Raw genomic sequence first — 22,449 nt, forward strand, 5'->3', positions numbered from 1 at the left:
CTCTACGGGAAAGAAAAAAAACCGTTATGGTTAATTGGTGACCTGTCGCTTAGCGTTAGCTGCAGCTGGGTCGTGCTGCGTGGTGGTAATGGCCCGCTTGGACTGACCGTCCCCTCACGGCGCGAGAGGCTAGCACGAGCTTCCAGTTAGGTCCTTCGTTACCAAGTAAAAAGTAAAACAGCCATTGTCGTAGCCACTCTTATCAGTTCACACTAGACTTGATGCTTGGTGAACTCCATTAGCCAAACGTTTGTGACCTATTTCCAACCACCAGTCCCCATGGCAACAAAGAATACGATATTTTTGTATTGTGCTCAAGTATTTTCACTTTTAGTGTTAGGCTTACCCTAAATCATTGCTAACAAGTTGCTAAAGTTGTGTGTCTCAACAATTTAGGTGGCTAATACCCATTAGCTTGGTCCCAGCTTCGCACAACACAGACAACTTAAAATGTATCCGTAATAAAATATTTTATATAAAATAAAAATATTGCATAACGTTTAGAAATCTACTATCGTCTTAGTTACTTGCACGGGTACCGTTTGTACACCTACAGAGGCTAACAAACGTCAACAAGGCAAGCTCTGGCTGGCTTCAAACACAGCTAGCTAACCATTTTTAAACCGGAAAATTATCTCACCGTTTAAAACAATAAAACAGACTCGCAGTGACAAGCCTCGTGTACTCAAGTAAAGACAGTATTTTTTCTTCTGCTAATCCACGAATCTGTAACTATTTTCCATGGCTCCCAACATCGCAGCAACCAACTATGGTACTAGCCTGATATTACAACCTCCCAACAGCAGGTGGCAACGCAATGCATCACTTAAAACGAAAGGATTCTAAAGCTGTCACCGCCACATTGTGAGTGGCATTTTGTTGAGACGAACGTTAAAATGCTGTACTGTCCCAAGGATTTGGGGCCAATTTGCGACTATTTAGTGTGTTGTGACACTATAATGCATTTCTCTTTTGTTTCAAATTATATAGCAAAATAATTAAAAAAAAAAATTTACTTACATGTCTGAATAGAACTGAAGTTTGTTCTACATATCTTTATTTGGTCTTACATTTAGCATTAGACCATGAGCTTCATATGTTTATTAGTGATGTGAAGAACAAACTGTTAATACACTTATTGTGACACCACTGATTAAACATTGTTTAGTCTTTACTCTTTTTTTCTCAAGAAGTAGAGTTGGCTCTTCAAAATAAATTAGAGCGCAACTATTTTTATGCTACTGCTTATAATAATAATAATAATAATAATAATAATAATAATAATAATAATAATAATAATAATAATAATAATAATAATAATAATAATAATAATAATAATAATAATAATAATAATAATGAAATTACATCAGACTTAAATAGTGCTTGATTGGTATACTCAAAAGCGCTTTATATAAAGTCAGTCATTTTCATTCACGCACACATTTATATGTTGTTAAGGCTGTTCTAATTGAGTGCACTAGTTTAGAAGAAAAATACATATGTACTGATTTTTAAAGACTGTGTAATGTACATGGCTGTTCTTTATTTTTATAATGAAGACGAATTAAAGAAAATATTTTCGAGTTCATCTCCTGTTTTGTATCCAATAGTTAGGTGGCGCTAGCTCACCTTATAATGTTCTGCGAGCCGCCTGATAACTGCAAAAGAAGAAAAAGGTTGTCGTTCGACATTCGTTTCAACTTTAACGTCGTGGAGGGTTGTGGATTGTAAAACTGGACTGAAAAACACAAGTTATCAAAACTCAAGCAACTTAACTTGCGCTTTGTGGATAGTGGAGCTCGAAAACAAGATCTAAGTTTCTTCGAAATGAGTGAGTTGTGTCATCGTGCTTCATTTAGCCTCTGAAGCTAAAGTTAGCTAGCTTAAGAGTGAACGCTAGCAGCATTTTCCTCGCTAACCCATCTAAATAAGACTCTGTAAGCGATTCAGCCTTCGCGGACCCACTCGTTTGGACCTTATAATTGCAACCAGCACAGGAAGTGATGGGCTCTTCTAAAAAACACAAGGAAAAGAGCCGCGACAAGGACGCAGAGGATCGTCGTCGCGAACATAAGAAACATCGCCACAAGGAGAGAGAAAGAGATGTGTCAGACCGTGATAAAGACAGACGAAAGCGCTCCAGATCCAGAGAAAAGAGCAGGCGGGAGAGCCACAGCAAGGCCGAAAGAGGTGGTGGAGAGCCCCGAGTAAAGAGGGAGAAGGTGGACCCTGGTTATGAGGAGAGCGGCGCTGACATCCAGCCCCAGAGCACCAGCGGAGATGGCTCCCTGAGCATCGAGGAAACAAACAAACTGCGCGCTAAGCTGGGCCTGAAGCCCCTGGAGCTGAACGAGGGCAAGAAGGAGCTGGGGACCAAGGAGGCGCCGATGGTGGCGGAGACCATCAACCCCGTTCTGATCCGACAGCAGAAGGAGATGCGAGAGAAGCTCGCCGCCATGAAAGAGAAGCGCCTGCTCAATCAAAAACTGGGTAAAGTCAAAGCAATCGGCGACGATGACTGGCTGGACGACACGGCCGGTTGGGTGGAGAAAAGCAGGAAGCTGGCCAAAGAGAAGGAGATGGCAGAGAAGAGAGCCAAGCTCCTGGAAGAGATGGATGAAGAGTTTGGAGTCAGCAGCCTGGTGGAGGAGGAGTTTGTTCAAAGCAAGCGGGACTCTTATTCATCACAAGATCTGAAGGGTCTCAAAGTGCAGCACAAGGTGGACTCCTTCACCGAGGGCCAGACTGTTGTCCTGACCCTGCAGGACAAAGGTGTGCTGGAAGAGGAAGAAGATGTGCTGGTAAACGTGGGGCTGGTGGACAAGGAGAAAGCTGAAAAGAACGTGGAGCTGAAGAAGAAGAAGCCCGACTATAAGCCCTACGAGGAAGAGGAGAGCGTGGATGATATGGTCACCTTCAAGCCGCACACTGTGCTCTCAAAGTACGACGAAGAAATCGAGGGCGAGAAGAAAAAGAGCTTCCGATTGGGCAGCTGGGGCTTCGCGGACGGGGAGCGAGAGCGCGAGCTTCAGGCGATGAAAGAAACGCTGCGGAATCAGGCTCAGTCCCTGGAGATGCCCGCTCTCACCATCGCCTCCGAGTACTACACGCCTCAGGAGATGGTCGGCTTCAAGAAGACGAAGCGCAAAGTCAAAAAGATCAGGAAGAAAGAGAAGGTGACGATCGCAGACGAACTTCTGGACGACACCCGTACCTCTGACTTCGGCTCGAGGGCGCGAGGCAAAGGCCGCAGACAGGCGGAGGAGGAGCAACAGGAGAGCAAAGAGAAAGTTAAAGATGGTGACAGCTGGCCGCACGAACTGCCCCAAATGTCTGATGACATCAGGATGGCAGAGATGGATATTAGCGACGAAGATGATTACGTTCCTCCTGAGCCAGCCGTGATTGAGGAGGACGAGGCGGAGCAGGAGCTCCAGAAGCAGCTGGAGAAGCAGAGGAAGTTGAGGCAGAAGCAGCTTCTCAAAGACTCTGGGGAGAAGGTGGCGGCGCAGATCAAAGTCCTGCCTAAAGGCGACGACGACCACGATCCCGAGAAGAAGAACAACATCGTCTTCAACGCCACCTCAGAGTTCTGCAGAACTCTGGGGGACATTCCGACGTACGGACTGTCTGGAAACCGGGAGGACCAGGAGGACATCATGGACTTTGAGCACGAAGAAGAAAAAGACGACGGCGGAGGTTCAGATTCTGAAATTGACGAGAACGTTGGATGGAGCACCGTTAACCTGGACGAAGAGCAGCAACAGGCTGACTTCTCCACGGCCTCAGCCACCATTCTGGACGAGGAGCCCATCGTTAACTCCGGCCTCGCGGCTGCATTGAAGCTGTGCACCAACAAAGGCCTGCTGGACACCCAGATGCAGAAGGTGGCCCGCGTCAAGGCAACAAAGGGCGCCCTGCCCAACGACAACTACTGCATCGAGGACAAGATGGGCTTCGACGACAAGTACAGCCGCAGAGAAGAGTACAGAGGCTTCACGCAGGAATTCAAGGAGAAGGACAGCTATAGGCCCGACGTCAAGATCGAGTACGTGGACGAGTCCGGGCGGAAGCTCACGCCGAAGGAAGCTTTCAGACAGCTGTCGCACCGCTTCCACGGGAAGGGTTCTGGAAAGATGAAGACAGAGAAGAGGATGAAAAAGCTGGAGGAAGAGGCGCTGCTGAAGAAAATGAGCAGCAGCGATACTCCTCTTGGGACGGTGGCTTTGCTCCAGGAAAAGCAGAAATCTCAGAAAACCCCATACATAGTGCTTAGTGGGAGTGGGAAGAGCATGAATGCAAACAACATCACTAAATGACTTCCTGGTCCGATGTGTAGCATAGAAACACATACGCAGAGATCTTTTTAGATAATTCCTTGTTTTTGTTTTTTTTGTCCTAGCTGGTAAAAAAAAATCAGATTATAAAAATGTTGAATAAAATCAGTGCAACTATAAGACAGTTTTATTTGTGTTGTGAATATTTTCAGTTGCAAGATACATTCAGTGTGATAATTTTGAACTTGGATATGGAAAAGAGGAAAAATGCATCTAAAATTCTGAACATGTTTTAAAATAAAGATTGGTGAAATTATAAAGCTCTTCTCAGTGGTTTTAACTTTAACCTGTTTAAAAAAAAATCTAATTCACATTATGCAGCTCATCTGACGAGTAACTGGATAAAATATGAAGACTATTAATACTGTTGTATTAAACAGCTCAGTTGACATAAAACTACAAATAATTTACAAACTGGTTTGGTTCTATATTAATAATTGAGCTATCTTTCATTTAACTATGCAGGTGTTTGGCTCTGTTATGCATAGACATGATTGAAGTAGCTTTGAAAATGTTTAGGTCCTACCCCTAAATGACTGCAAATATGATTTAGTCATTTAGCCTGGAATAGTCAACAAAAATTTAACAAATCTATTTTCCCCTTTGTTTTAAATATTACACATAAAATAAAAAGAATGAAATAGAAATTTTAACCGAGTTGATTTAACAGCAACAACCTTAAATGAGATAATATCAGATATTTTACATTTAAAATTTCACATAATAAAAATCAAATAAATTGCATCAAAGAATATCTTAGGTTGAAAGTATTAAATTAGATAAGTGGAAGACCATTTATGTTTTGGTGCATTTTATTTTTAATAAACAATTTTATTTGAATTCTTTTTCAAAAACTCAAAATACAATAGAAAACGCTGCATATTTAATAAACAGATTTACTGGATTAGCAATGTCGGTTGTTTTTTAGTAACATATCACTGCAGTTTGATATGTCAGCCCTGTATATGAAAGTATTTTTAAAAGTAATTATGAAAACATTCTGCAAAGTTTAATTCTACATTCAGTCGACGTGATTTGATCCATCTCGGTTATCTTTTATTCTTTTTTTTTCTTTTTTTATAGCTAGTCTTCAGCGGAACCAATAAGAACGATTAAAGCGGTTGGCCGGACACCGTTCCCATGCACAACACGTTGCTAAGTATTTAGCACAGCTAACGCTTTTGCTCCTTCGTCCTATCTTCTTACAGGAGATGCTCGCGGACAGGTAAGAGACCCAGAGATGGTTGACCTAGTTTTGAAAATAGGATAAAAACCTTTAGTGAAGCTGCTCAGTTCTTATAGTTAGCTTCTCGGGCGCGCGAGGCTTAAACTCGTTTTCATCTGGTTTAGCTTGCTGTGAGCTTAAAGGCACCCAGAGTTTAAGTAGCTTTGAAGTGAAGAACTCTGGCGTCTGTTTCACATGTAACTTACCCCCCGGTATCCATACGGTGATCATTTGGTCCTGGAATGTCGTCTTTAGGAACAGCTGTACATATTCTGTTGTGGGAACTGAGTGGGTTTCCCACCTCTATATATATATGGAATAGATTCATATTTTATTTCTTCCTCTAAAAAAATCCAGGGGGAAATCCAGTGTAACAGTAGCAAAGGAACAAACAGATACACCCATAAATTGGTAATAAAACTAAAATAGAAACAAGGTACAAGGTAAGAACTTCTTACAAACAGCAGCAAATGCAGACAAAATGTAAATTTGTGCATATTTGTGAAGAGTTAGTAAAATGATACAGGCTTTTCAGAATTTAGTTTGAAGTTCAAATCTAAAAACTGTAGCGTATGTTTGTATTCACTCGCCTTTTTATTTAATACTTTTAAATAAAAGCCTGTGTGACTAATTTCTTTGTAAACAATGGATCTTCCACTTGGCAAACAGGCCTTATCTTATTTCACAATATAGATTTTAGTGTATTGCAGGACAAATATGAGTTGTTTTGGTTTCTTCTGTAGTTTTGAAATTTGATTCTGATCTCCCTCATCAGAGCTTTAGTGTTTAATCTCCCAGTAAAATAAAATATCTGATCTCTCCTGTTTTGTTTAGAAGTTGTGCCATCCTGTGCAATTTTAGATGCATTCTATAACTGGCCTGGACTGCGTGTGCATCTCATAAACCAATATATATAAACCAATAAAGATAATGTTCTGCAGTTATTTGTACATGTTTAATATGTGTTGTCACACTCCAGGATTTAAACTCGCTGAGTGAAATCACAAGTAGTTGTGATGTCGGAGCCCAAACCCCCCACTCCTACCATCCCGACCCCTGGAGACGCGTACAAGGGATGGCTCTTCAAATGGACTAATTACATAAAAGGTTACCAGAGACGATGGTTTGTTCTCAGCAACGGATTGCTGTCTTACTACAGGTAAGCAGTACAGATTTAAATGTACAATAATGTATAAAACCTGTAAAACGAGGGGGGAAATATTCAGGTTGTTTTATCTGCTAATGTACATGGGACTTCAAAAATAGAAAGTGGTTTTATTATATGTTGGTATCAAACAACATTTTACTTTCAAATATTTTATCCATATAAATAAAGTTGATCCCAAATCTATATAGATTCATTACACTCAGAGTGGTTTATAGCCAGACATTTATTTCTGTCAGTTTGGATGATTGTGAAAATGCTACATTTTGTTTCTATTGAAATAATGCTAGAATATTAACAATTGTGTATGATCCAGTGGAAAGCTTATTTTTAATACTGAAACTACATAATCATGGTCAGAACTGCTGAGTCAGGGTCCAAACGTTTTGTCACATATGCCAAAATCATCAAGATCTCATGGACCAAGAAAATAAATAAGAAAACAATAATCAAGCAAATAAGGTAGATTAATTTGTATTTTTTTTGTAGGAAGGGGTTATTATGTATTGTAGTAGGTTCAAAACTTTAAAAAGACTTTTCATGTTTATTATATATATTTTTTAAAAGCATCCAGTTTTCTAATTCTTTTGGACTTGATTGAATGAATTTATTTTATATAATGGAAACAGGATTTGAGCCAATGCTTTCAAACTTCTGTGCTAAATTTAGCCAATTTTTTATTCAATGAAAACTGACTTGGGTGCAGCAAAATTGACTTTCCAGTAAAAATCTGAATTTTTTTCATCCTATTATAAAAGCTTGGTTATAAAAATACAAATACTTTAGTGTTGTCCTTAACATTTTCCATTGGAAAATAATTATGTTGGTAATAACTTTATCTTGATTAAAAACAAAAAGTTTCCTTATGCATCTAAATTTGAACTAAATTTGTATCGGTTTTTAACTGCATTTGGGGGCCGCACAAAATCGGTCCGCAATTTGGACGCCCCTGTGCTAACCTGTCAGTCATTGAGCAGACAGGCATTGTACACATTGAAAGTGATACAAAAAGATATAGAGTTGAGTGGAAGAAAATTTTGGTGGACACAAACAGTACAAAAACAACATTCATATGGGAATATTTTGTTGAAATTTACTTGTATAAATGCAGGTAAATTAAGATTATATTCGAACAAAACTTAGACTGTTGTTTTAAGAGGAAGAACCCCAAAAAACTATTTTTAAAAATTGGATCTCCTTTTTTTAAATTATTTTTTTTCTCTTGTTTTTGTTTACACACACATTCATGTTGCAGAAATGTTGTGTGTCTGAAACCGGATGCTTTTGACTCTCCACTGTGGCGCTGTCTCCAGGTGCCAGGCGGAGATGGGTCATACCTGCAGAGGCACCATAAACCTGGCCACCGCCAACATTGCCGTGGAGGACTCTTGCAATTTCGTCATTTCCAATGGGGGAGCGCAGACGTATCACCTGAAGGCCAGCTCCGAAATCGAGCGTCAGCGATGGATCACCGCGCTGGAACTCGCCAAAGCCAAAGCCGTGCGCATGCAGGACGAATCTGGTGAGACAAAAGGCCCGATAAAGACAGACGTCACGATCACTCTAGTTGCGTTCAGAGACGACATGCTGCTTGTGTTTGTCATCAGACGACTCTGCTGATGAGTTCTCTGCAGCGCCCCCTGCCACCACTCAGGCCGCAGGATCTCATCCCTCAGAAGTCCAGTCCACGCTACGCATCCTGGGCAGCAAGGTGGAGGACCTCAGCACCTGCAACGATCTGATTGTTAAACATGGCTCTGCTCTTCAAAGGTTAGCGTCTGCTACACAGCATCCAGGAGAAACAAAGCTGCAAATGTTTCGTTAGCATTCTTGCTTTATTTATTTATTTATTTATTTATTTATTTATTTATTTATTTATTTATTTATTTATTTTCTACTGCTTTTGCAAAACATTAGGTCTTTATCAGAGCTGGAGGGGCTGCAGGTTGGAACGGACATGGGGGAAAAGATCCGACAGGTCACAGAAAGGGCCACACTGTTCCGAATCACCTCCAACGCCATGATCAATGTAAGGTTTAGTCTATTTAGAGCTACTGAGGCTGCTGCTGAGTTTTTCTTCCTGACATAACAGAGTTTTCATCCTGAAGGCCTGCAGAGACTTCCTGTCCATCGCCCAGAGCCACAGTAAGCGCTGGCAGAAGGCCTTACAGACCGAGCGGGAGCAGAGGATTCGCCTGGAGGAGACGCTGGAGCAACTAGCCAAACAGCACAACCATCTGGAGAGAGCGTTCAGAGGCGCCACCGTTCTGCCACCTTCCCTCAGCAATCCCAACTTAAGCATTAAAAGTAAGGCTCTCGTTTTGGACTTCTGTCCTCTTAGTCTGTTAGCAGAAATCCTACACAGTCTAAGGGGCTGGAAACTAAGGGTGCAGAAATAAATCCATTTTATAGAGAATTACAATTCCTAGTCCTGGGAATTCAGAATCTGTTCAAAATGCACAAAAAATTATTTCTGAATCAAATTGTGTCACTGAAAATCATAATAGAATTGAGTCACTAAACCCTGAAAGATTTGCATCCCTTCTGGAAACGCTTGATTTGATCATTGTCCAGGTCTGATGACGTATGGAACAATGTAGAAGCTTCCAGTTAGACTTTCTTATTAAATTAGCAATAAGTATAAAATCTCAATGACTTTTTACAGTGATATTAATTAAATATAGAAATTTGTCTCATCAAAACACTGAATTTTTCCCCCCCAAATCAATAGATTGTTTTGGTGTTTGAGAGAGCTCAGATAAGTGCACATTAATTTCAAAATCAAACTGCACCTGTTGTTCCTGAATTGGGTCAGGTTGTGATGCCAAGCAAAGTATTGGCTTTCAGAATGTGTGACCACTTCCTACCTTCCATCTCTACCTGTAAACAAACTATTTCCTGTTCAGATGTGGTTACACAGGAAATGGTTCTGAAGAAAGCTGAAATCTCTCAAACATGTTAATTCCAGGTTGGTTCTACTTCCTGTTCCCATATAAAATAGTTCTGAGTGATTTGACAACTGATGATTGACATGACTTTACCTCATTGGTTGTCATAGCGAGTAGATGGCTTCAGGTAACATTTGACCTATTAGGTACAACTACTCAATCTTTTGTTAAACATTTTAGATGTAAAGTTAAAAGTTGAGTTACTTCCTTCACCACATTAACTCAGTTAAAATACATCGTCGTGTTTGTGTCGTCATTTTTGAAACATACAGAAAATAAACCCCAAGTACAATAGATGATTCTTTTATACTCAGTTGGCCAGAAAAATGAAGATTGATCTCAGAAGTTTTTTTTTTTAAATGTAAAATATTTTGGAAGTATATTTGGAACTATCCACTCATTCTATGAAGTTTTTATTGTCTGTCATGTTTAAAGGCGGTGTTTCAGGAAAGGGCGATGCCAGTGATGAGGACGATGACAACGAGTTCTTCGATGCAATGGAAGACCCAACAGGATTTATTACTGTTCCTGCTGACCCCAAGTACCACAGGTTGATCCTCTTTTTCTGTTTTCCTAAACATTCTGTTCTGCAGTACCTCACTCCGGCAATGCTTCATGTCTTCTCTCGTCTCTGTTCACCAGGAGATCTGGCAGCAATATCAGCGGGATAAGCAACGAGACGGGAATGGACGACCAGTCGGTAACGTTCTTGTTTTTCTCTCCTGATCTGCATTGACTTGATGGGCTAACTTTACACTAACCTTCCAGATGTTTCCCCCTTTTTTTTCTTCCCCAATCAGTATGACGAACTGTCCTTGGCGTCCAATTCTGAGTCTTCTCCACCTCTTGAGCTGGAGCTGGTCAGACAAAGACGGACTCGTATTCCCGACAAACCCAACTATTACCTTAATTTGTGGAGCATCATGAAGAATTGTATCGGGAAGGAGCTCTCAAAGATACCGATGCCGGTAAGAAATTTATCTGTCACCTGAAATCTTGGATCTTTTTTTTTTCTTTCTTTTGTCCCCTAAATGGAAGTAAAACAAAGCTTTTTTCCTTGTTGTCTTGCGTTTCCAGGTGAACTTTAACGAGCCACTGTCGATGCTTCAGCGTCTGTCTGAAGACCTGGAGTACTACGAGCTCTTGGACAAAGCCGCAAAGTGTCAGAGCTCTTTAGAGCAGATGTGCTACGTGGCGGCTTTCACCGTCTCGTCTTACTCCACCACGGTGCACCGCACGGGGAAGCCCTTCAACCCCTTACTGGGGGAAACCTTTGAGCTGGACCGGATTCGAGAGTCCGGTTACCGCTCGCTCTGTGAACAGGTCTGCAAAAAATATACGTACACACTTGAGCTGTTTGCTTGGATTACGCTGGTTATTTCTGTTCAGTGTTGCGTTCAGCTATGAATGAATGAATGAATGATTAAATGTCTTCCTGATGGCCCCGCCCCCCTCAGGTGAGCCACCACCCACCAGCTGCAGCCCACCATGCCTTCTCTGAGAAGGGCTGGACCCTCAGACAGGAAATCACACTGGCCAGCAAGTTCCGGGGAAAATACCTTTCCATTATGCCTCTGGGTAAGTTTTCAGCTGTTTGTATATTTGCGGTATAAAGTGAAACCATCCCTAAATCAACTTTTTGTCTTTTATTTTTGTAGCTGATAAACTGTCTAAGCCTATTATTAGGGTTCTACCTTTATGTTTCTGTGCGAATTTTGACGGTTTCGTGCAATTCTTTTAGTTTGGCATTATTTTGTAAAACCGAGTGAGGAGTAAGGAGTGTTGCCATGGCGACAAGCGAGCATTGATCAATATTGTTATTCACCTTTTTTAAGTTGTAGTATGTAACTTTTCCAAAACTTAGTTGTTGTTTTGTTTTTTTTACATGATTGTTAAAACTGTGAATATGTCATGACCGTATGAGTCAAAAAGGTGTTTTTTATTATTACGGTATTATTTATTTATGTTTTTTGAGTAGAATAAACCTCTATTCTGGTTATCGGTCACCAGGCTCCATCCAGTGTATGTTTGATAGGAGCAACAATCACTACTCCTGGAAAAAAGTCACGACGACCGTACACAACATCATCGTTGGGAAACTGTGGATTGATCAGGTAACGGTGGCAGTTGTATGAAAATGATCTTTTGTGTAGAAACCCTCAGTGGGTTTTGTATTTGACTCGACTTCCTCTGTCAGTCAGGAGAGATCGATGTGGTGAACCACAAGACGGGAGATCGATGCCACCTCAAGTTTGCTCCTTACAGCTACTTCTCTAGAGATGTACCCCGGAAGGTGAGCCAGCGTTCTGGTCGAGGAGCACTCGCCTTTGCCTGAAGCATTTCTTTCTGTTCTGCTGGATTCAGATTGGAAAACAGCATTTTAAGGTTTTGCAGACATCTTTTCCAGAGGTTCTAGGTGGAAGATGTACTGTGACGCGTTTAATATTTCAGAACCTGGAACAGAATTTTGGTAATCTTTCTGTCTTGAATCCGTGTTCTACATTAAAACAAAAAAAGTCATTCAAATGAAAAAGTTTCTCAGTTTTTTGAGGTATAAAATATTTTTCTTGATTATCTCAATGACTCTGGTATTTGCATGGTATTCAATGAGCAAACCTATTCTGACAGCAGCAAAGCCAAGTTATCAGATGTAGATGAAAAGGATTGGGCACACTGCATTTCACATTATATTAAACCCATCTCTCTGTTTTTACATTTGAAAATAAAAATGTGTTTACATTCAATCTACAAACTTAACCCGAGTTAACTCAGATAGTCCTTTGTGAGGTCCTAGACAATTTTTTCTGCTGAAAGGAGAGAAAACTACGATGGCATTTTCAGGGCTTTGTAGAAAGGGGAAAAAAAACAACAAAGGAATAACTCAGAAAATTTGAGAATAATCTCAGAAATATTCTAGCAAAAAAAACTTGGGGAAAAAATAACTTTGAGAACTCAGAAATGTCCTTTTTAAAAAAAATTAAAAAAAAGTTTTAAGATTAATCAAAAAAATGGATGTATTGCAAATATTGATGTAAGGGTCCCTGAGATGCAGTGAGTGTGATCTGTCATTCTGTGGCATCATGGTATAAGATCATCTGAGAAACTCACTTCTTGCTTCTTTGTTCACTATGTCTTACAGTAATAAAAAAGCATTTTCCAATACTGCGCGGGATTTGAAATGTGGATATCTTCCTCTCTCAGGTGATGGGAGTTGTGACAGATAAGGACGGGAAGGCTCATTATGTTCTGTCAGGAACATGGGATGAGAAGATGGAGTTTTCCAGGATCATGCAAAGCAGCAAAGGCGAGAATGGCACCGAGGGCAAACAGAGGACTGTTTACCAAACCCTCAAACCCAAAGAAATCTGGAGAAAGAACCCTTTACCGTAATTTTTATTTTATTTTATCTAATCCTTCTCATTTTTAGAGCGAACGTGAAAATTCACGAGGTTCCAGAGTGACGCTTGGTGCTTCAGATCTTGCCTGACAATGTCCTTACAGGGAAGGAGCAGAGAACATGTACTACTTCTCCTCTCTTGCGTTGACCCTGAACGAATCCGAGGAGGGCGTGGCGCCGACAGACAGTCGGCGGCGTCCGGACCAGCGCCTGATGGAAGAAGGTCGCTGGGATGAAGCGAATGCAGAGAAGCAACGGCTTGAAGAAAAGCAGCGCTCTACCCGGCGAGAACGGGAAAGAGACGCGGTTAAAGCGGCTCCAACGCCTGAGGAAGGTAGGAGCCGATCAGAGAAACTTGTTCATCTGCAGATCTGGCGTCTGCCCATCCATTTCTGTCACCTTTAGTCATCGTCCCTAAACCAAGTTCATGTCTGAGGATTCAGCTGGTGTTGAAATTGCTTCTCTCTTCATTTTTGTCTTGCTGATAACATCCTTCCCTACGTTTTAACGTCTCTTCATCCATATTTGTTCCGTTTAGCTCTTGCACATGAGGGTGGCACCACAGGAAGTGAGGTTACTGATGAAAGCAAGTATCAATCCATATTTGACTTGGAACAAAGTGCCCTGTGTTGCTTTTTTTTTTTTTAAAGAAATTTCTGTAAATTTTACAGCAGGGGAAATTTACACAAAACATTCCTGTTGCTTTGATTCATTTGCGTGTTAGAAATTATTCAATCTCCCATGGCAACCATTCAGTTGCAGTCTTCATACATCCGCCTCACAGAGCATGCCACCTCCATGACTCCCCCACTCAGTTCCTTCAGACTAGCCAACAGCAATTAGCAAACACCTGTTAAAACTAAGCATCTGTAGAGCTCTTTATAGGAGCTACTTCTTAGTGAAACGCTGGTAGAAATGTTGTTAAAAGTTTAATAGAGAAGCCATGTTGGGATGGCTTCCTGGAGGTGGAGTTTCAGAAGGAGCAGGAGTTTTTAAAGAGACCCAATTGGCATCATGTGCCTGAAAAACACATGATTCTGCCCCTTTAAACTGAATAACATTTTAGTAGTAATCCCTGTCTTTGTTTTTCTGGGATATAAAACTTATGTCAGTAATAAATTAATTTATGATTCATAGTAAAGCTAAAACAATATGAATAAAATATTTTGATTTAATAAAGTTAGTTTGAATGCTACAGCTCACATATTTGGAGAACAAAATAATGAAACGGATCAGAAGTCACATTTTGCCAGGTCCCTCTTAAAAATGAGATCTGGATCTCAAGGCGGTTTACCTGGTTAAATAAAGGAAATAAAATAAAAAAAGGTAACACTTTATTTGAAGGGGGTGAATAAGACTGACATGACACTTTCATAAACATGTCATAACACCTGTCATGAACATGAATAAGCCTTTATGAATATTTATGACTGTTGTCATAAAACGTCATTCGGTAAATTATGACACTTAATACAAAGTTGACATTATTCAAAATGTCTTTATGACAACTTGACATTAACCAAGAAATCATTACTGTTTAAACTTTACCTTTAATAATATAAAGTTATCTAATTTTTAAAGTGCAATCAGTAATACTTTTATAACAAATTTATATCAGTAATGATTTCTTGGTTAATGTCAAGTTGTCATAACAAAGACATTTTGAATAATGTCAACTTTGTATTAAAAGTGTTGTAATTTACCGAATGATGCTTTATGACAACAGTCATAAATATTTATGAAGGCTTATTCATGTTCATGACAGGTGTTATGTCATGTTTATGACAGTGTCATGACAGTCTTATCCACCCCCCTTCAAATAAAGTGTTACCAAAAAAAATCTACCAAAGTCTCCAGTCCTCATGGTGGAAGTGAATTTTTCAACAGATTTGTCTGTGTCGGTTTGAGGCAACTGGAGAGCTTGTTGCCAAAAAGCTCAAATGTTGTCGAAGCAAAAGTTTGGAATTAAGCAACAAACAAACTCTTTAATTTTATAAAGACTTTGTCTCCTGTCACTTTCGGACAGACACGGCCGCTAAAATCAAGATTTGATTGCAGAAGTTACTTAATTATGTTAAACATGGATTTGTGCGTCTTCTAAAATGCTTTTAGATTACATTTGTTGTGAACTGGTTCTATATAAATCAACCAGACTGAACAGAATCATTAATGCAATGCATGGCACTTTGTCCTTTTTTTTAAACTACACATCAACATTGTGTGGATTGTTTTATGAAGTGATATTTTCTGTTTGTGCTGGGGTTTGCTCAGCTGATGCAGAGGACTCTCCCCCCCTCACGCCTGTTGCATGCAAGTATCCCCCAACGCTTTCACCCTCTGTTATATTTATTTTACGAAACTATAAATGTCCTATGTAAGCTCTAGGAAAATCACCCTTTTAATTTTTTTTTCTTTAGCCTCTTATGGACAATCTCTCCCTCTATACCAAAGCAAGTATTCAGATAAAATCATCATGTAGTAAAAACTAGACATGCTTGGAGCCCAATTTTGGGGGGGTTTCGATCCAATCCCAGTTTCTGAATTTTTATAAATATCTGCTGACACTGATGGTTTCTGATCCAGAACGCCTTAGGCTTAATATTTAATTTTATTGTTGGACACTAAATAAGCACTTTGGGGGAGCTGTAGACTCTAGAAGTCAATGAAGTCTTCTGCTTTCTCAGGGTTTATCTGAGTGTACAATGGGCTGAAAAGCCTCTTGATCTACAACAAAACTACTTTGTGAATGTGTAATTTAATTCTGCCTATGGTCATCAATTACTCATGAGCAGAGGCAGCTCTGCACTGTGTGCATACATAAGGAACAAACTCCTGTTTTATTAAGCCATGTACTGTGAAAATAAAGTAATAAAATTAAATTAAATAGTCAAGAACCTATAATGGTGAATGTTGACATTTTATGGTGCACTTTGAACTGCCTTATATTTAGCTGGATCAGCTCGAATACAGAAATGGGATCCGATCGACCCTATAGCTCTAATGAACAAACCAACACCTGTAGGGTGTAGGAAACCCTGCACAATATTAAGCCATCACTTAATTTCCTCTTTCCGACTCACTGTCCCTCTCTCAGCGGAAGGCAAAGAACAACCTTTTGGAGCCCCGGGCAAAAGCAAGTAACACACGCTCTGTTCTCTGTTGTAACCTGTGTCATGGAGCCGGATGTAGATCAGCTGTGATTGGTAGAATTTTGCTCCATAGGCTGAGATGTACAAGCTCGGTGTAACAGTTGTGTATCTGCTGGCATCTGATGGAACCTTGGCTGCTTCCACTGATTCCTCATTCATTTTCCTTCTGCAATGTTTTACATTAAGTTCATCCAAAAATGATGGTCTGAACTGATTTGAAGGTGCAGTATGTAACTTTTATTATAAAAAACCAACATGTTTTTTGCATATTTATTAAAACTGCTTCCATGTGGTGACAGTATAATATGAGACAATCAGTGAAAAGATTAATCTGCTCTACCTCCTCCCTGAGCTGCTACTGTTGTCTGAAGAAATGCACTGCTACCAACAAAAAAAACAATCAATCAGAGACTGCAGGAGGGTCTTGGCGCTGTCAGTCATCTCATGTACACGCTGCTAACTGTGCTAATGGTGGAGAAACGACTTACCGTTACAGGAAAAGGTTTATCTGCTGTAATTGGTGGCTATGCTAATTAGCCTGAGCATTCATGAAAGCAGCGCTACACGGAGAGGTGATTGACAGTGCTAAAACCCTCCTCCTGGCTCTGATTGGTTGTTTCTAGAGAGCACTTTGAGAATGCAGAGCAGCTTAAATTTTTTTCTTTCAGATTAACTGTCACTATACTGCCATGACATAGTGACAGTTTCAACAAATATGTAAAAACATATAAAAATTTATCCATCCATCCATTTTCTTCCGTTTCATCCGGGGTCGGGTCGCGGGGGCAGCAGCTTCAGAAGGGAGGCCCAGACTTTCCTCTCCCCAACCACTTCTTCCAGCTCCTCCGGGGGAATCCCAAGGAGTTCCCAGGCCAGCCGAGAAACATAGTCCCTCCAGCGTGTCCGGGGTCTTCCCCGAGGCCTCCTCCCGGTGGGACGTGCCAGAACACCTCACCAGGGAGGCGTCCAGGAGGCATCCTTACCAGATGCCCGAGCCACCTCAACTGGCTCCTCTCGAAGTGGAGGGGCAGCGGCTCTACTTTGAGTCCCTCCCGGATGACCAAACTTCCCACCCTATCTCTAAGGAGAGCCCAGCCACCCTGCGGAGGAAATTCATTTCGGCCGCTTGTATCCGTGATCTCGTTCTTTCGGTCATGACCCAAAGCTCGTGACCATAGATGAGGGTGGGAACGTAGATCGACCGGTAAATCGAGAGCTTCGCTTTTTGACTGAGCTCTCTCTTCACCTTGTGAGACGGAGTTAAAGCTCCGTCTCACAGGGGACTCCGCCAGACGTTCCCAGCAGACCCTCACTACACGTTTGGGCCTGCCAGGTCTGACTGACTTCCTCCCCCACCACCGGAGCCAACTCACCATCAGGTAGTGGTCAGTGGACAGCTCTGCACCTCTCTTCACCGGAGTGTCCAAGACATATGGCCGCAGATCCTATGAAAGATGACAAAATCGATCATCGAGCTGCGGCCTAGGGTGTCCTGGTGCCACATATGGATGCCCTTATGCCTGAACATGGTGTTCGTTATGGACAATCCGTGTCGAGCACAGAAGTCTAACAACAGAACACCGCTCGAGTTCAGATCGGGGGGGCCGTTCCTCCCAACCACGCCCCTCCAGGTCTCACTGTCATTGCCCACGTGAGTTGAAGTCCCCCAGTAGAACAAGGGAGTCCCCAGGAGGGGCACTCTCCAGTACCCCCTCTAAGGACTCCAAGAAGGGTGGGTAATCTGAACTGTTTGGCCGTAAGCACAGACAAGGCGGAGGGAGGGAGGCTACCCTCTCATTCACCGGGGTAAACCCCAACGTTCAGGCGCCAAGATGGAGCGCCTGAACCCCATCTTGGCGTTCAGGCGCCCACTCCCGCCCGGCGCCTCTTACCGCAGGCAACTCCAGAGTGGAAGTACGTCCAGCCCCTCTCAAGGAGACTGGTTCCAGAACCAGAGCCATGCGTCGAGGTGAGGCCAAATATTTCTAGCTGGAACCTCTCAGCCTCGCACACTAGCTCCGGTTCCTTCCCCACCAGAGAGGTCACATTCCACGTCCCAAGAGCCAGCTTTTGCAGCCGAGGATCAGACTGCCAGGTCCCCTCCCTCGGCTTCCACCAGTAACACTTTGCACCCGACCCCTTTGGCTCCTCCGACAGGTGGTGAGGCCATATATATATATATATATATATATATATATATATATAATATATTTATTTACAAAGGTTACATACTGCTGCTTTAAAGCTTCATGTGTTGCTTCTCGACTTGCAGTTTAAACATTCTGTGTTAAAACTGTGATTTTATTTTGTCTGGCTTTCTCAACAGGCGCCCATCCAGACAACTACCAAGCGCTGTGGTTCGAGAAGATCCACGACTCCGTGTCTGGAGAGACGCTGCATGTCTACAAGGGAGGCTACTGGGATGCCAAGGAGCAGGGCAGTTGGGAAATGTGTCCCGACATCTTCTGATTACAGATACCTGTAGTCTCAGGATCAATCTGTTGGATGTCACCCTCAAAGCACACTCAGTGCTCATGGGTATTGTAGTCATTGTGCTGTTGGTTGTGTTGTATTCCATTGGCCTCATGAGTCAGATCTAAAACCCTCTAGCTCCACCGTGTTCCAGAGAGAAAAGCAGTAAGTTATGTTCTGACAACTCGATGCTAATCGTAACTATTATTATTGACACGAGGAGAAAACACAGAATACTGCATTTTGTGCATTCAGTCACTGGAACAGAACATTCACTAATTCCTGCACAAATTGACAGAAGAACAAGCTAAAGTTGATCACCTCACTGCAAAAACACATTTCACCAAATCTTTCTGATCTGGTTTCTAGTGTAAATATCTTAGTGTACTTTAAATGAGGCAACATTTACTTGTAAGTAACTTGTCAACAAGACATAGAACCTTGATTTAAGTTAATAATTCCCTAATATTTATGAAAAAGTAAAGCAGATTATTTCACTTATAACATGGGAAAAATGTCTTGTTAAAAAGGGAATAATCTAACTAGTAGTTTTTCATCAATACTAAGGAATTAGAGTTAAAACAAGCTCATATTATCATGCTGGAAAGTTACTTTTGTCTTATTTTGTGTGTACTAAGATATTTGCATTAGAAACTAGACCAAAAATACTTGTTAGAATTTTGTTTTTGAACAGTCACAGTGCTCAACCGTCGGTTTTCCTCATGCACGAATGTAGCCATGTTGGATTTTGAGGTTGTGGATGGTGTAAAAAAGCAACTTCTTTATTCCTAGAACTCAAAATCTGACTCATGTGTTCAGTGAAATGCATAATTTTTCAGAACTCCTCCTCTATCCACTGCCGCTCTTCTCCCAGTTTGAAATCTTCTGATCCTCTTATGATTTGATCATCCTCTGTACAGTGCCTTATAAACATATTCACCTACCTTCCATTAAACTTTTCACATTTTGTCACATAACTGCAGTATGTTATGTCAAAATTTCATCTCATAGGTCAGCACAATGTAGTGTGTAATTGTAAAGAGGAAGGATTAATCGAAATAAAACATAAAAATGTCGGGTGCATTTCCATTAAATTCCCCTGATAAACCTCTTATTGCTACAACTCCACATCTTTTCTAGACTGGTTTTGTACATCTAGCCTTCATAATTCTGTTCTCTGATGCGACCTTCTTCTGGATTTATGCTTCATTTACATTCAGGTTGACTCTATTGACTAATCCGACAACTTCTGAAGGCACTTGTTGGCACCGGGTTTTATTTGAGGGCATTAGATTAAAGGGGACTAAATACAAATCCACCCCATCATTTTTAACTACCTTGTATCATTTTCCTTCAACGTCACAATTATACGCTACTTAGTATTCAATTATAACAAAAGTAAAATACTTTGAAATTTGTGGTTGTAACATATTAATACTTTTCCAAAGCGCTGTATGTATTTGTTTTGTTTTGTTCATGGGAGTTGCTCCATTAAAGGCAGTTAATTGTTGCTGGGGTTTTTTTTTTCTTTTGATTTGAATTATTTTGCAGTGAATCCGTGTTCACTTTGAGCAAAGCTGGAAAATATGTAGACCCTTGTGCTGTGTGTTTCTACCAGAGGTCTACTTTTTCTACCCTGTAAAAACCTTTAAATAGTATTTATTTAGTGCTTTCTTTCCAGACTCTTGCCCTCCTTTAAAGAATAATATAGAAACACATGGTAAAGGTTTGAGAAGCTGTTTCTGGATGTCCAGATGCTTCATTTTTAAGTGGTGGTGTATTTTTTTTTTCCAGTATCTGAATATCTTTCCTGATATTGTTCAGAGTGTTACTTATTTCTGTTTTCCCTCGTGTGAATACGGAGTTAACATGAATTCTAAAGCAGCGATCCAAGAAATCAGTTTTAGATCAATGAGAATCAATTTGTGTGTCTTCCTTCAATAGTTCATTTTAAACAGTGCAGGTTGTGTTTAGATTTAATGACCTGGTTTCATACAATCATTTGGTATAAAAGATGAAGATGAAGGATTTGATCTTCACCTTTGAGAAGGAGTTTCAGTAGTGAACAAAAAAAAAAACACATGGTCCAAGAGTGTGTTTTTTTTTTCTATCGTTTTGTTGTGAAAGGGGTTTTCATTATTACCATATAACTACTTAATCACAGCTTTAACCTTATGGAAGGAGAATTGAGTTATTTGTGTGCTGCAGGTGTCACATTCTTCCAGAGCAATATGATTACTGGGTGTTGGTTCTTAAGGAGTTACTTCTGTTTCTTTGTTGTATAATTCAAGCTGGGATACCGATTGAAGCTGATTGAATATTTCTTATTAAAGTGTACTTACAAATGAAGACGTGTTGAAAAACGATGCTGTGTACATAAATCAGACGGTGAAGGAAGTGGCTGCAGGTAGCAAGTCCTAGACAGAGAAGCACTTTAAAGTTGTTTTTTGCTTTACAGTTTGGAATTCGCTAGCAGGGCCAGCTTTCTATTTGGAATATTTATAGATTTGTCCCACAGAATTGTATGTTTTTACCCACAACATTTAAACTTGCAACTGCATCTTTTCAAATGATTCAGTTTACAGATTCTTGATTTCTTTTTCTAAACATAAATTCCTCTGTGGTTTTGTTGCTCCATTGTTTCAGTCTGTAAGTTTTATTAAATCTTTTTTTAATCTCATTTTCTCTATTTCCACTTATTGTTGTTGTTACTACACTGCACTTTGTAGACTGTCACTGTTCACAGAAGAGATTTAAAGTTGTGCTTGCACTTTATCTAACTGAGTGTTCCAGGATGTAATATGATTAATAAATGGTTGGTTTCATTTGGATGTCGGGTCCTTAAAAGATTTGTCATTTGGAAAGTTTCATTTTAAAGGTTCCTAAATTTTGTTCACTTTGGTTATTGAAAACGAGGATTATGAAATGGATTAGAATTAGATTATGAAAAAAATTGCCTTGAGGAATAATGCAGCTTTAGGTGGGGAAAAAAGATGAAAGTCAATGTTCTGGTTCTAGATTCTCACAATATATTAAAGTTGTTTAAAAACCTCTTATATGTCATCCCCAAAATGCCCACACGGTCAGGCGAAGGTGTTGAAAAGTTGAGATTAAATTAACAATAGCTTAAATTGTGAAATCTGAAAGTGAAGTCACAGTTTTCAGCCAGCTGAACAGCAGTGCACAGGACCAGTCAAGGAATGGACAGCACTGTTTCCCCTGAGAAAACCCTGGCATGGGTACAGAATGTAATAAACAGAAATGTAAACATTGGGCAAAGAATTGAGCACCTTATCGCTCTTTAGAACAAACATTACATTGAAAACAGCTATTTTCAACATCTGTAGCTTAAAGTTTACTACAATCAAGACTTTGATAGATTAGTATGCCTAGTACTGTATCAAAAGTTTACCTTGTTAAAGTGGAGGACTAATTTTCTCAAAGTATTACAGAAGAGGAAGAGATCACAAGTTGAAACTCGGATAACCAACACTTCACAAAGTGACAACAGCTCAGGAAGGAATCAGACCATGTGAAGGGGAAATAAAACCACTTATTACCTGTAAGTGTTAAGTAACTGGAAAAGTAGGTATTTTCCTTGAATAGATTTCCAGAGGCCATTGTTTACTATGCTGTTTTCTATGTTGTCTCTTGTTTTCATCACACGTGAAGCGTTGCATTGTTTCACATGTGAAAAGTGAAAGACTGAATAATGTTTTCGAATGTTGCACTCTACTTTCAGTAAGTCGGCCCCAT

General features: G+C 40.5%; 3 protein-coding genes across 11 annotated transcripts in view; 2 read left to right on the forward strand and 1 right to left on the reverse strand.

Annotated features, from left to right (window-relative positions):
* Positions 1-810, reverse strand: part of pcm1 (pericentriolar material 1) — a 29,203-nt gene extending 28,393 nt beyond the window's left edge. For 6 of the 7 annotated variants that reach the window (XM_081613085.1, XM_017305188.2, XM_017305192.2 and 3 more), the window contains exon 1: positions 641-810. The gene's annotated coding sequence lies outside the window, so the exon portion shown is untranslated. Of the gene's footprint in view, positions 1-42; positions 250-640 lie in introns of those variants that run through there. The other variant, XM_008403672.3, reaches the window with a different exon arrangement.
* An 834-nt stretch (positions 811-1,644) lies between these two features.
* On the forward strand, positions 1,645-4,597 carry sart1 (spliceosome associated factor 1, recruiter of U4/U6.U5 tri-snRNP). Its single transcript, XM_008403584.3, has one exon. The coding sequence runs from the start codon at positions 2,004-2,006 to the stop codon at positions 4,317-4,319; it is 2,316 nt and encodes a 771-aa protein (XP_008401806.1). The 5' UTR covers positions 1,645-2,003; the 3' UTR covers positions 4,320-4,597.
* Positions 4,598-5,425: 828 nt separating this feature from the next.
* Positions 5,426-21,524, forward strand: LOC103461134 (oxysterol-binding protein 1-like). 3 transcript variants are annotated; one of them, XM_017305199.2, is made up of 17 exons: positions 5,426-5,562; positions 6,542-6,721; positions 8,041-8,249; positions 8,335-8,497; positions 8,645-8,756; positions 8,836-9,034; positions 10,111-10,225; positions 10,318-10,375; positions 10,476-10,643; positions 10,753-10,998; positions 11,133-11,253; positions 11,686-11,789; positions 11,873-11,968; positions 12,877-13,061; positions 13,177-13,406; positions 13,611-13,658; positions 18,548-21,524. In XM_017305199.2, exons 2-17 carry the CDS (start codon positions 6,579-6,581, stop codon positions 18,688-18,690), a joined length of 2,340 nt encoding a protein of 779 aa, XP_017160688.2. In that variant the 5' UTR covers positions 5,426-5,562; positions 6,542-6,578; the 3' UTR covers positions 18,691-21,524. The 3 variants fall into 3 exon arrangements, with proteins under 3 accessions (XP_017160688.2, XP_081469561.1, XP_008401718.2); XM_081613435.1 differs by lacking the exon at positions 18,548-21,524 and adding an exon at positions 15,344-18,341; XM_008403496.3 differs by lacking the exon at positions 13,611-13,658.
* Positions 21,525-22,449: the final 925 nt, after the last annotated feature.

This window comes from Poecilia reticulata, chromosome 1 (genome assembly GCF_904066995.2).
Source record: "Poecilia reticulata chromosome 1, P_reticulata-male-v2, whole genome shotgun sequence".
Classification (NCBI taxonomy): Eukaryota; Metazoa; Chordata; class Actinopteri; order Cyprinodontiformes; family Poeciliidae; genus Poecilia; species Poecilia reticulata.

Excerpts from the sequence above, each read along its gene's own strand:
- sart1 (XM_008403584.3), top strand. The coding sequence starts at position 2,004 with ATGGGCTCTTCTAAAAAACACAAGGAAAAGAGCCGCGACAAGGACGCA.
- LOC103461134 (XM_017305199.2), top strand. The coding sequence starts at position 6,579 with ATGTCGGAGCCCAAACCCCCCACTCCTACCATCCCGACCCCTGGAGAC. Across the intron at positions 6,722-8,040 it reads GGATTGCTGTCTTACTACAG|GTGCCAGGCGGAGATGGGTC; the intron begins GTAAGCAGTACA and ends CGCTGTCTCCAG. Across the intron at positions 13,062-13,176 it reads TGGAGAAAGAACCCTTTACC|GGAAGGAGCAGAGAACATGT; the intron begins GTAATTTTTATT and ends ATGTCCTTACAG.